General features: G+C 47.7%; 1 protein-coding gene across 1 annotated transcript; it reads left to right on the top strand.

Annotated features, from left to right (window-relative positions):
* Positions 1-14: 14 nt before the first annotated feature.
* Positions 15-4489, top strand: LOC123182376 (vegetative cell wall protein gp1). Its single transcript, XM_044594919.1, has 4 exons — positions 15-425; positions 1300-1423; positions 1807-3114; positions 3706-4489. The coding sequence occupies exons 1-4, from the start codon at positions 379-381 to the stop codon at positions 4138-4140; spliced, it is 1914 nt and encodes a 637-aa protein (XP_044450854.1). The 5' UTR covers positions 15-378; the 3' UTR covers positions 4141-4489.
* The last annotated feature ends 6972 nt before the right edge of the window (positions 4490-11461 follow it).

Below are 11461 nucleotides of genomic sequence, written 5' to 3'. Positions count from 1 at the left end.
CCCCACCATCCCTCTCCGTCTCCTCGCGATCCCGCACAGCTCATCGCATCGCACATCCTCCTCCTCGAGGGAAAAAGCGACAGAGCCGCACCCACGCCACACACGAGAGCCACCACTCGGCCAGCGAGCACACCACACGCACAGGAGCGAGGAGAGAGGACCGGCATTGGCTCCAGCCTCGCTCGCAGGGGGGAAAAGCCAGGGCCTCCAATCGAAGCTTCCCGATCCAGATCCGACCCGGCGGGCCCGTCCCCGGCCGCCCAGCCGGATCCCGGCGGCGCGGGCCGCTGCCGGAGGTGGCATCGGTTTGGCTAGTGCTCCGGTGAGCCCTTTTGCGGGACGGGAAGGGATTCGCTACGGCCTGCGGGGTGGTCTGAGATGGAGGACCTGCTGGACGCCGAGATCGGCAAGAACGACTACGACTGGTGAGCGTCACTCGCACGAATCCCTTTGTTATTTAATTTCCCGGGTTTTTGGGCGAATCACCCGTCTGTGTGTCATCTTAAAAGCTGGAATTGAATGATTAATGCAGCGTGCTTCTGAAGGCTTTTGAATATTTTTCAGCACTGGCTTCAGTTGGCTGTATTTTGGGTCGATTTGTACCTGACCCCTGTACTTTCTTGCCTGAGTAAGCTTGATTTTGGGGTGCCATGTGTGCTCTGTTCCGCAGAGAGGGTACCAAAAATACGTCAGATTTTCATTCGTAGGCTGTCTGCTTCACTAGCTGTGGTGGATGTTGGATGTAATCCTTTTAAGCAAAGCGAACCTTAAAAGGCCAAGTCTAGGGGATCTCATTATCTGGCTTCAGTACATACATACTCAATCTGTCTCGCATAGAAAGAAACAAATAAACACGGTGGATGGAGCGGAATGTATACCTAATAGTACGTTTATTATCTGAATTCAGTTTATTCTCTATATGGGAAAGGAAAATCATAATGTTGGTGAGACAAGACTTAAGACGCGTGTGAGGTGACCAGGTCAATTTGGAGGCATTAGCATGATATTCTGCAAATGAAGAGGATATCAATTTAGTGCTTCTCCCATATAATCATATGTGCACTTTTGTGAGCTTTAGTAGTGAAGAATGATCATAGATTTGTTTTCTGTTATTGCAGTGAGCTATTCAGTAATACAGTGCCTCTGTTCGCTAATGAAGGATGTTTTGGCAGTTCAATCTAAACTACCAAAATGTCCTACATTAGTGAACAGAGGGTGTACTTATTTGTTTCCTCTTGTAAATGCATGTCAGCATGTGTTTCCACTCTTATGTAACATGTTTTGTGTTGCACTCCTCAGGCTTCTTACTCCGCCTGGGACGCCCCGTGTTCCTGCTCTGGAGGTTGCTCAGAAAATACCATCCTCAAATATATTACCTAAGCGCACCCTCACTAGATCTTCCTCAACTACAAGAGCATCAAGGGTATGTAAGATGTGCTATCTTTGTGGAAAATAATCATAATAAATATGCCACTGCTTGAAGATTTTCGTTTGCAAACTAGTCCAGGATGTGTTTTTTGCGGAAATGATGTCAGTAAATTCTAGGTACCATGCTCTGTACAATTGGAATTCGGTAATATGTTGACCGGCCTCGCCTAATTTTTCTAAGTTGCATTGCACGTATTTAAAACCAGAGAACAGGATTGAATGCATCTTCTGGATACATGCATGTATGGTAAACAATTGTTGTCTAGTCTAGACGCACTCTTTTGAATTGCCTGGTTTCTTGGAATGGATTATTTTCTCATCTAAATTCTGTCAATTATAATCATAGTTTTCTAATGGCAATAAGCATTGCATGTGCAGCTTTCGGTGTCTCAAACAGAGAATGGACATTCTGCAGTTCCCGCTAGACCAGCAAGAAGTAACTCTGTAACCCGCCCTTCTATCCAATCAACTCTCATGTCAAGCAATAACAGGACAGCGGTTCTCAACGCGAGTATTTCATCTGTCAGTTCAAGACCTACAACCCCAAGTAGGCGAAGCAGCACCATTGCTGCGCCAAAACAATTGGTGCCAGCTTCACGTCCAGTTCCAGCAAGGTCATCTACTCCTGTTAAACCTCGTCCATCTACACCATCCAAAACTCGCCCGTCTACTCCTGTGAAAACTCATCAAGCAACATCCAACTCTGCAACTGACGTAGCTGCTGCCAGGACCACAGCCACCCAAAGTTCGAGGCCATCGACTCCAAATTCTCGGTCTCGAATTATGTTGAATTCATCTTCAGGGTCTATTCCTGCAATGAGCCGCCCAAGCCCATCCGTAGGTATCATTCCTGCAACGAGCCGCCCAGGCGCTTCCTCAAGTAATGGTCATGGGACAAGTCATCCCACCTCATTGTCTTCTGGTACAGTTCCTTCAGTGAGTCGCTCCAGCTCACGATCATCTACACCTACACGTCAGCCTGCAGTGCGTTCATCGACCCCAGCTATGGGCCGTTCGCCTTCTTTTGGACGCACTTCTAGTAGCAATAGCTTGACGACATCTATGAACCGACCTGCAGCTAGTAGTGGCCGAAGTTCAGCACCGTCATCAGCTCCATCATCCCGTCCAAGTTCCCCAGGTCCACGACCCCGAGCTCCAGTGCGCTCACATGACATTCCTTCATCGGCTCCAGCATCTCGTCCAAGTTCCCCAGGTCCACGACCACGAGCTCCAGTGCGGCCACATGATACCCCTTCATCAGCTCCTTCATCTCGTCCAAGCTCCCCAAGTCCACGGCCCCGAGCTCCGGTGCGGCCACTTGATATCCCTGATTTCCCAAATGAAACGCCACCAAACCTAAGGACAAAGCTACCTGAGCGACCACTATCTGCTGGTAGATCACGCCCGGGAATGGCTTCAGGAATAAGATCAAACCCACATGCTGAACAGTTAGCTGCCTCGGCTCCAGCAAAAAAGCTCTCCGTGCCTGCTGCAAGTCGTAATAAGTTTTCTGATCCACCATCAAAGGCGCCTTCTCGCTCAAATGGACACCAAAATAGGCAGTCTGAAAGGTCCGTTGTTGACAGTCAAGCTACTAGGACTGCACGGACTGGTGCAGTTGCAGGAGATAATGGATTTGGGAGGACAATTTCAAAGAATTCACTTGACATGGCAATCAAGCACATGGTATGTTTCTTCTTGTATCCACATCATAATAAATTTCTTAGTTTCTGTTGCATTACGGTTGTGTTATTGACTGAGCTCCTTAGAAAAAAATTCTTCAAATCTTAGCATCTGTTAAGATTTTTCTTTTTGCCTTTTAGCATTTAAGTTACAGAGGCAAAGTATAACTTGAATATACAACATTACAAGGCCAGCATATTTTCATTTCAAGGTGGAAAAGCCATCGCTGCAAGTGAATTAATCTTATGGTCCAGAATATAGACCAGAATTGAAAACTTGGACTATTTCACATCTGAGTAGCAAATTCATCTTTGAGTGATGTGAAATTAATCATCTTTTAGTGATGTAAAATCGAAAATAGACATAAGCATCGCTGAGAAACTGCTTTAAGCATGTGGTGAGTACCAAAATCATCTTCCGCCATTGCAGCTAAACCAGAGTAGGTAAACTGCATTTTGCATTTGAATATCATGTCAAGTAATGTGAAACTCCAAAAATGTTATGGACTGGCTCCTTGTTAGATCTATTTCGTAACTTTGATTGTTTTATTCCGTTGAAGAAACTAATTACACCAGCATTCTTCTGTCTTTATAGGACATTCGGCAGAACTTGGGTGGCATCCGTGGGGCATCCCTGTTTCCGCACAGCATCCGCTCAAGCACCGGCAAGGTCCGTCCGGTCCGAATGTCTGACCCCGGGCATCTCACCTCGAACAGTGACCACCGGCACTACGCGGACAACGGCAGCGCCAACGGGCACTTCTTCTCCAGCGACTCCTATGGAGCCCTGTCTCGCAACGGGGGCAGCTCAACCGACTCGCCGGACCGGGGGAGCTTCGAGACCAAGGAGACGTCCCTGAGCGAGCTGGACATCTACGGCAGCTCGCGGTACGAGGCGATGCTGCTGAGGGGGGAGGACGTGAGGAACACGAGCTGGCTGCACGGCGGGTTCGACGACGACAAGCCTGACCAGAGCCCCCTGTTCGACCACCGGTTCGAGCCGCTCCCGGAGCCCTTCAGCCCCTTCTGACGCCGACGGCCGCCTCCCCCTGTCTGTATGTAAAGTCTGTCCCCCCGGTCATCGCCTGTTTCCCACGCCCCTTCGTTCTGTGTTTGCACACGATGTGTAGCCTGCATGCCCTTTGATCTGTTTCTGTTTCATAGTTGGTTCTGCGGCCTCTGCACGCACGCCCTTTCTTCTTCTTCTGCCGAAATGGACGAGGCTGAGAGAAACTCCGGGTTTGTGTAACTTAATTTGTTGTTGCCTAGAGGCCGGAGGGTTGTTTTTTCTTCACAGAAGATTGTTGTTGTACTGAAAAATCGAAAAAGTACAGATAGATACTTGATGAACAGTAAAGAGCATTTGTGAGTTGTTGTAATCATGTGTGACGACGACGACGACTTTGGACCATCTCACGCTGCCGCTGCACTCCCAATCGACGCCTCCTGATCACACAAGTCGGAATCCTAGCCTGGTTAACCACAGCCGTAAACAATGCCTCCTGATCACACTATATATGCTGGATCCGGCCGCGGCAAGTGGCCCACGAGGAGTCTGTCTGTCCGATCGACCACGCGGTCCCGCGAGACCGGACGGCGCCGGCACGGCACGGCAAGGCAACGGGTGGCGTGCATCCGCCCGGTGTAGCGTGGGCGCCGGGGCGTCCGCGCGCGCGCGCCCTGGACCGGACTGCCGTGCAGCACCGGTTTCTGTCGCGAGTCGCAACGGGGACGAGTGAGACAAGGGTGGTCGCCCTCCGAGTGCAACCCACGCCCAACCGCTCCCTCGGTGTCAGTCAGGGAGCCTGACTGCTTCACGCACAATACTTGTGGTGTGTGTGACTTTTCACTTTCTTCCTCGGGTGCTTTGACCTTTTGATCTCCAGGCATCTACGGACCAGACGAACCGCGACCTGACCATGGGCCAATAGTGTCTTTGCATTGATCGAGGTAACTAGGAGATGCGTCTAGGACTGCATGTGCAAAGTGACCATCAAGACCTGCGTCTGCGTGGAAGCGGAAGTGTTTTTTAAGACTTTGCAAAATTCACACTCTTAAGTTTCCAAATTTTTAAACATGTCACTCGCTTAGGACATCTGCAAAAGATTAGTCTTGTGAATTTTCGTAGCAAAAGTGATCATAGTTTAAGATTACGGCTTGTTGGAAATATGCCCTGGAGGCAATAATAAATTGGTTATTATTATATTTCCTTGTTCATGATAATCGTTTATTATCCATGCTAGAATTGTATTGATAGGAAACTCAGATACATGTGTGGATACATAGACAACACCATGTCCCTAAGTAAGCCTCTAGTTGACTAGCTCGTTGATCAATAGATGGTTACGGTTTCCTGACCATGGACATTGGATGTCGTTGATAACGGGATCACATCATTAGGAGAATGATGTGATGGACAAGACCCAATCCTAAGCCTAGCACAAGATCGTGTAGTTCGTTTGCTCGGAGCTTTTCTAATGTCAAGTATCATTTCCTTAGACCATGAGATTGTGCAACTCCCGGATACCGTAGGAATGCTTTGGGTGTACCAAACGTCACAACGTAACTGGGTGACTATAAAGATGCACTACAGGTATCTCCGAAAGTGTCTGTTGGGTTGGCACGAATCGAGACTGGGATTTGTCACTCCGTGTAAACGGAGAGGTATCTCTGGGCCCACTCGGTAGGACATCATCATAATGTGCGCAATGTGACCAAGGAGTTGATCACGGGATGATGTGAGTTACGGAACGAGTAAAGAGACTTGCCGGTAACGAGATTGAACAAGGTATCGGGATACCGACGATCGAATCTCGGGCAAGTACCATACCGATAGACAAAGGGAATTGTATACGGGATTGATTGAATCCTCAACATCGTGGTTCATCCGATGAGATCATCGAGGAGCATGTGGGAGCCAACATGGGTATCCAGATCCCGCTGTTGGTTATTGACCGGAGAGTCGTCTCGGTCATGTCTACCTGTCTCCCGAACCCGTAGGGTCTACACACTTAAGGTTCGGTGACGCTAGGGTTATAGAGATATTAGTATGCGGTAACCCGAAAGTTGTTCGGAGTCCCGGATGAGGTCCCGGACGTCACGAGGAGTTCCGGAATGGTCCGGAGGTAAAGATTTATATATGGGAAGTCTTATTTTGGTCGCCGGAAAAGTTTCGCACTTTATCGGTATTGTACCGGGAGTGCCGAAAGGGGTCCGGGGGTCCACCAAGGGGGTCCACCAGCCCCGGGGGGCCACATGGGCTGTAGGGGGTGCGCCTTGGCCTATATGGGCCAAGGGAACCAGCCCCAAGAGGCCCATGCGCCAAGAGATAAGGAAAAGGGAGAGTCCTAAAGGGGGAAGGCACCTCCGAGGTGCCTTGGGGGGGAAGGACTCCTCCCTGGCCGCACCCTTCCTTGGAGGAAGGGCCAAGGCTGCGCCCCCCCTCTCCCTTGGCCCTATATATAGTGGGGGGAAGGGAGGGCAGCAATACCTAAGCCCTGGCGCCTCCCTCTCCCTCCCGTGACACACCTCCCTCCTCCCGCAGCGCTTGGTGAAGCCCTGTTGAAATCCCGCTACTTCCATCACCACGCCGTCGTGCTGCTGGATCTCCATCAACCTCTCCTCCCCCCTTGCTGGATCAAGAAGGAGGAGACGTCGCTGCTCCGTACGTGTGTTAAACGCGGAGGTGCCGTCCGTTCGGCGCTAGGATCATCGGTGATTTGGATCACGACGAGTACGACTCCATCAACCCCGTTCTCTTGAACGCTTCCGTCGCGATCTACAAGGGTATGTAGATGCACTCCCCTTCCCTTCGTTGCTAGATTACTCCATAGATTGATCTTGGTGATGCGTAGAAAATTTTGAATTTCTGCTACGTTCCCCAACACGGCTTCCTTGGTTCATAGGATAGAAAAATCATAGTAAGTGAGATACATGTATCTCAATTTCTACCGGAAAGAAGATGCCACTTGATCCATATGATAGAAAATTTTCTGTTGGGTCTAGGCTAATACTTTTTTTTCTTTTGAAATGTGAAGGATTGGTTCCTATCCTACATAGAAATATGAGTCCATTCTTATAAACCAAAGGGCTCTAAAGAAAATCCCCCCTACAAAATTCCTATCATTTAGAATTCCTACAAAACTATTCTAAATCAGAGGAGGCCTAAGTTTCTTTGAGTTAGCTAGGCTCGGGCGGTGGCCAATCTGGCCTGACACCGACTCTTGCGTCACGTGTCCCGAAGCAACCGGCCAGGTCGGCCCCTTATCGAGTCGTAAGGCTAGTCATAGTGGGAGTAACTTAGGTAGTAACATAACACATCCCAAGACAAAATTGTTTATGTGGCATGGAGTTAATGAGGGGAGAGATGCTTATGGTAACATAATATGTTACTGTAACATAATACACCCCGAGGTAAAATGAGTCTATGTCTCAATTAATGAAGGCTTGTATGTTACCATCCATATATTACTACCCATTATGAAGGTAGTAACACATGCATGTTACTAGTCTAAGTTACTCCCCACTATGACCAGCCTAAGCTATGGTGGGTTCAACAAGGCTATCTCCAGCGGGGGCATGGCATCGTCGGCTATGCCTGGCGCGGCGGCGTTCGTCGACATGGCGAAAGGCAGGCGGCCTCCCTCGACGACGTGCAGAGGAGATCATGCATCCGCCTAGATCTGTTTGGTGGCATAGTACTTGGCCAGGGCGCCGTGCAGCCAAACATGATGAGGGCTGGCATGAGGTTGTGGCATTGCGTCGGTGTCTTGGGTAAGATGTTTCGATTGGGGCCGGATCTATGCAGCAACAGTTGACCTGTTTCTTAGCTGGGCATGGCTGAGCTGAGATCGTATGGAGGTGTAGCGACGACCCTCTCAGGTGGAATTTTCTCCAGTGGCGTGGGGGTCCTTGGCCTCTCCCAACATCGGGATCCCGCTAGCAAGGAGTTGCTAGCTGGTAGCGAGGTTGTTAAGTGACGGTTCGACGGCAAATGTGCATTATCTTTGGGTGAAAAACCTACAATCTCGCCTCTCCAAGTAGACGTCGCATTGTCGACACACACGCGTCATGACTTTGTTGAAGGTGTTGTCATGACTTTGTTGAAGGTGTTGTCTCTGGCTTCGCTCAAAGGATGATAATCTCATGTTTGACTTTTGGTTGAACTCGTCAACATTCGATGCACGTGTGATAAATTCTTCTTGAAAGTTTTGTATAGCTGCGAGGTAATTACACAAAACCAGCATATTTGAGGCCGGTGTGACAACTTGCCACCGTATTTGAAGAAAATCCTAGGGCACCACAATTTTTTAGGCATGCAAGTAATAAATCGCTCGGATTCTCAAGTTATCTCGTGAAAGCAGCAAAACTGACCGGTGGGTCTTGCATGTTGGGCCGACATGGAGCGTGGTGACCGCAGGTGGTATACGGCGTTAGGTTAGGCCCGTCCTGTTTTTTTTTCTTTTGAGTTGTTGATTGATTTTGAGATAGGTACCCACTTATTCCAAGTGCTAGACCCCGACCTGTTGGTTTTGTGTAATTACCTCTCTAGGTGCAGTGTATTTTCCTTGTTGTTCCGTAGCATGGTAGGGTTTTGTGATGGGTCAATGGAGATTCCACCTCGAGGCCTCGTTTTCTCTTTCTTGTAGTATCAGTGTTTTGACTTTACTTAGCAATGTTGAATAATCAATGGTAGTCTTTATTATTGTGTGTGCATTAACGGAAGCAGATGCCATGGATGCTACTATCCTGCTTTTCTGGGAAAAGCAATTCTTTCGATGAATTGCAAGCTGTGATCTACTCCCTCCGTCTTTGAAAGAGTGTACTTTCAACTTTGTCGGAAAGTCAAACTTTTTTATGTTTGACCGTATTTATACAATAATAGATCAACATTTATGCCATCAAATTAGTAGCATTAGATTCATGATAAACTATATTTTCATCATATACCTATTTGGTTTCACAAGCATTGATATATTTTTGCACAAACTCAGTCAAATTTGAGATAGTTTGACCCTTCAACAAAGTTGGAAGTATATTCTTTCACAGACGGAGGGAGTACGTATGCAAATGATGCTTCCCCGTCACCGTCAGTTGGGTACCTACGCCTCACCCCCTTGGCAAACGCATGCCACGATCGCACGGCATGTGCTCAACACATCACTCGTGGTCATGCATCGGTGCGTGCCGCCCCGCGTTCATCGACCAGATCCTTGTCCATCCATGGATGCAGCAGCAGCTTTGCGTTGCAACCACTCGGCGGATCCATCCATCACATGCGTCCACATCATTCATATGGGTCGCCATTGCCCATTAGCAGCAAAGCACGAAAGCAAAAGGCCGAAACAAAAGCCAGAGCCATTGGATCATCTTTCTTTTATGTCTCCCGCTCTCTGTGGACTTTGCTCTTGTACGTACGCAGTACAGGGCATCGGCCATTTGCGTACCCCGGGTGGGTAGGTAGGTACGCTGGGTGCCCACTCCAAAAGGCAGCCAGCAGTGCCCGAAACTGAATCCAGAAATAGGATGGATGGATCGAGGGATCTGGGTCGATGTGATGGCGTCCATGTGCATGCTGGTCGACCGATTTTTGCCACCGCTGTAAATGATCACCGGCGTCGCTTTGCACGTATTTAGTTGGATGATGTGATTGCGAAGCTCTTGTTGTTGTAGGTGGATGTACTGGCATACAGTAGATCATAATTGGCGCATGATCCGTGGACCTTTCCATCGGGGTACTAGTGTGGTAGTGCCGTTGAGCTCCTCCATTACTTACGCACAACGTCTATAATATTCAATTCGATTGCTCGCATGTTACCGAGGACCGAGTGACTGGTTAATCTAGTCGTAGTTAGTCACCATGCATGAGTTACCGTGATCCAACTTTGGATGAAATCCGTTAGGAATAATTTAATTGACATGTGTTAACTAACGAATCATCATTAAAAAACATCATTTGTGTCCAGCCCCGAATAGACGTCTCGTACGGATGCGTCTGTCTATACAGACGCGTCTCTTCCCAATCTTGTAAGAGCTGCCTTTTGGGGGCATTCCTTAACATGTACATATATATCTTGAGATCAATACAATCAAAGGACTAATCGTGCACTTCCTTGCAATCCTAAGAGCAATACCATAAAGGACATTGCTCTAAATTTACTTTTCCTCGTGAATTATAGAAAAATGAGGAAACAATTTGCATATAAAACATTGTGAAAATCCATCAGATTATTCACAATGTCATGATCATGTCAATTGAATTGGTATGACACATCATCCACATTTGCAAACTTCAGGGTGAGTTTTTTTTTGGAAATGGAGGTTTACCCCCGGCCTCTGTATCATAATGATGCATGCCGCCATCTTATTAAAAGTTCGCAAAGTAGCACAAAGTCATAAAAATATTACAGCTCGCAAGCAGAGCAAAGGAAATGAAGAAGAGAAAAGTACACGCTGACAATCACAACCGGTACGGTAATATGTATGATATGACTCCTAGAGTCCTATCCTGCTATGCGACCGCCATCCGAACCGGTTGAATATAGCCCGTGCTATCATCTCCCACTGGTTGCACCCACTAACCAAAGGCTTCCTGGATTCCATAGGAGTGAGTAAGGACCACGTACGGATCCAAGCAGTAGCTCTGAAGATTACCTGCAAGAAAGTTAAATTGTATTGTCTGTTAAAAATAAAATCATTCCGACAGTTCCATATAGCCCACAAAAGCGCACATATTCCAATCCGAATACGAGCCGCAATAGTATGTTCAACCCCAGCTAACTACGTTCCAAACAACGACTCAATGTCAACTGGAGGGTTAATGTTGAAAGCTATATGAATCGTTCTCCAAAACAATTTGACGAGTGAGCATTCAATGAATAAATGTTGTATTGTTTCATCATGATCACAAAAACAACAACGTGAACTACCTACCCAACGCCTCTTAATTAGGTTGTCCTTGGTGAGAATAACTTGCTTGTGGACAAACCACATAAAAAAATTTATACGCAAGGGAACCTTAATCCTCCAGATATGCAACGATCTTGAGATTGGGCCAGAATTAATCAAATCCATATAAAACGATTTTACCGTAAAAACCCCATTTTTAGCTAATTTCCATTGCGTCGAATCTGGCTGGTCGGAGAGTTGTACATCTATCAATCTCCGAACTAGGTGCATCCAGGCTGTTCATCGCTCACCAACTAGCGCACGTCTGAACTGGATATTCAAGGGGATCGTTTGGAAAACTGTGCCTGCATAGTCCTCCTTACGTTGCACAATGTTATAAAGGGTTGGATATTGGATGGCTAAAGGCGTCTCTTCCAACCACGTATCCTCCCAAAATCTTGTTG

The sequence above is a fragment of the Triticum aestivum genome, chromosome 1D (assembly GCF_018294505.1).
Source record: "Triticum aestivum cultivar Chinese Spring chromosome 1D, IWGSC CS RefSeq v2.1, whole genome shotgun sequence".
Taxonomy (NCBI): Eukaryota; Viridiplantae; Streptophyta; class Magnoliopsida; order Poales; family Poaceae; genus Triticum; species Triticum aestivum.
Note: the sequence above shows the minus strand (reverse complement) of the source record. Positions and strands in the feature narration are given on the sequence as shown.

What these genes read in the sequence shown, in the direction of transcription:
- LOC123182376 (XM_044594919.1), top strand. Translation starts at nt 379, where the DNA reads ATGGAGGACCTGCTGGACGCCGAGATCGGCAAGAACGACTACGACTG. An exon ending in GGCAAGAACGACTACGACTG is followed by an intron (nt 426 to 1,299) that starts GTGAGCGTCACT and finishes TGCACTCCTCAG; the next exon opens with GCTTCTTACTCCGCCTGGGA. An exon ending in ACATGGCAATCAAGCACATG is followed by an intron (nt 3,115 to 3,705) that starts GTATGTTTCTTC and finishes CTGTCTTTATAG; the next exon opens with GACATTCGGCAGAACTTGGG.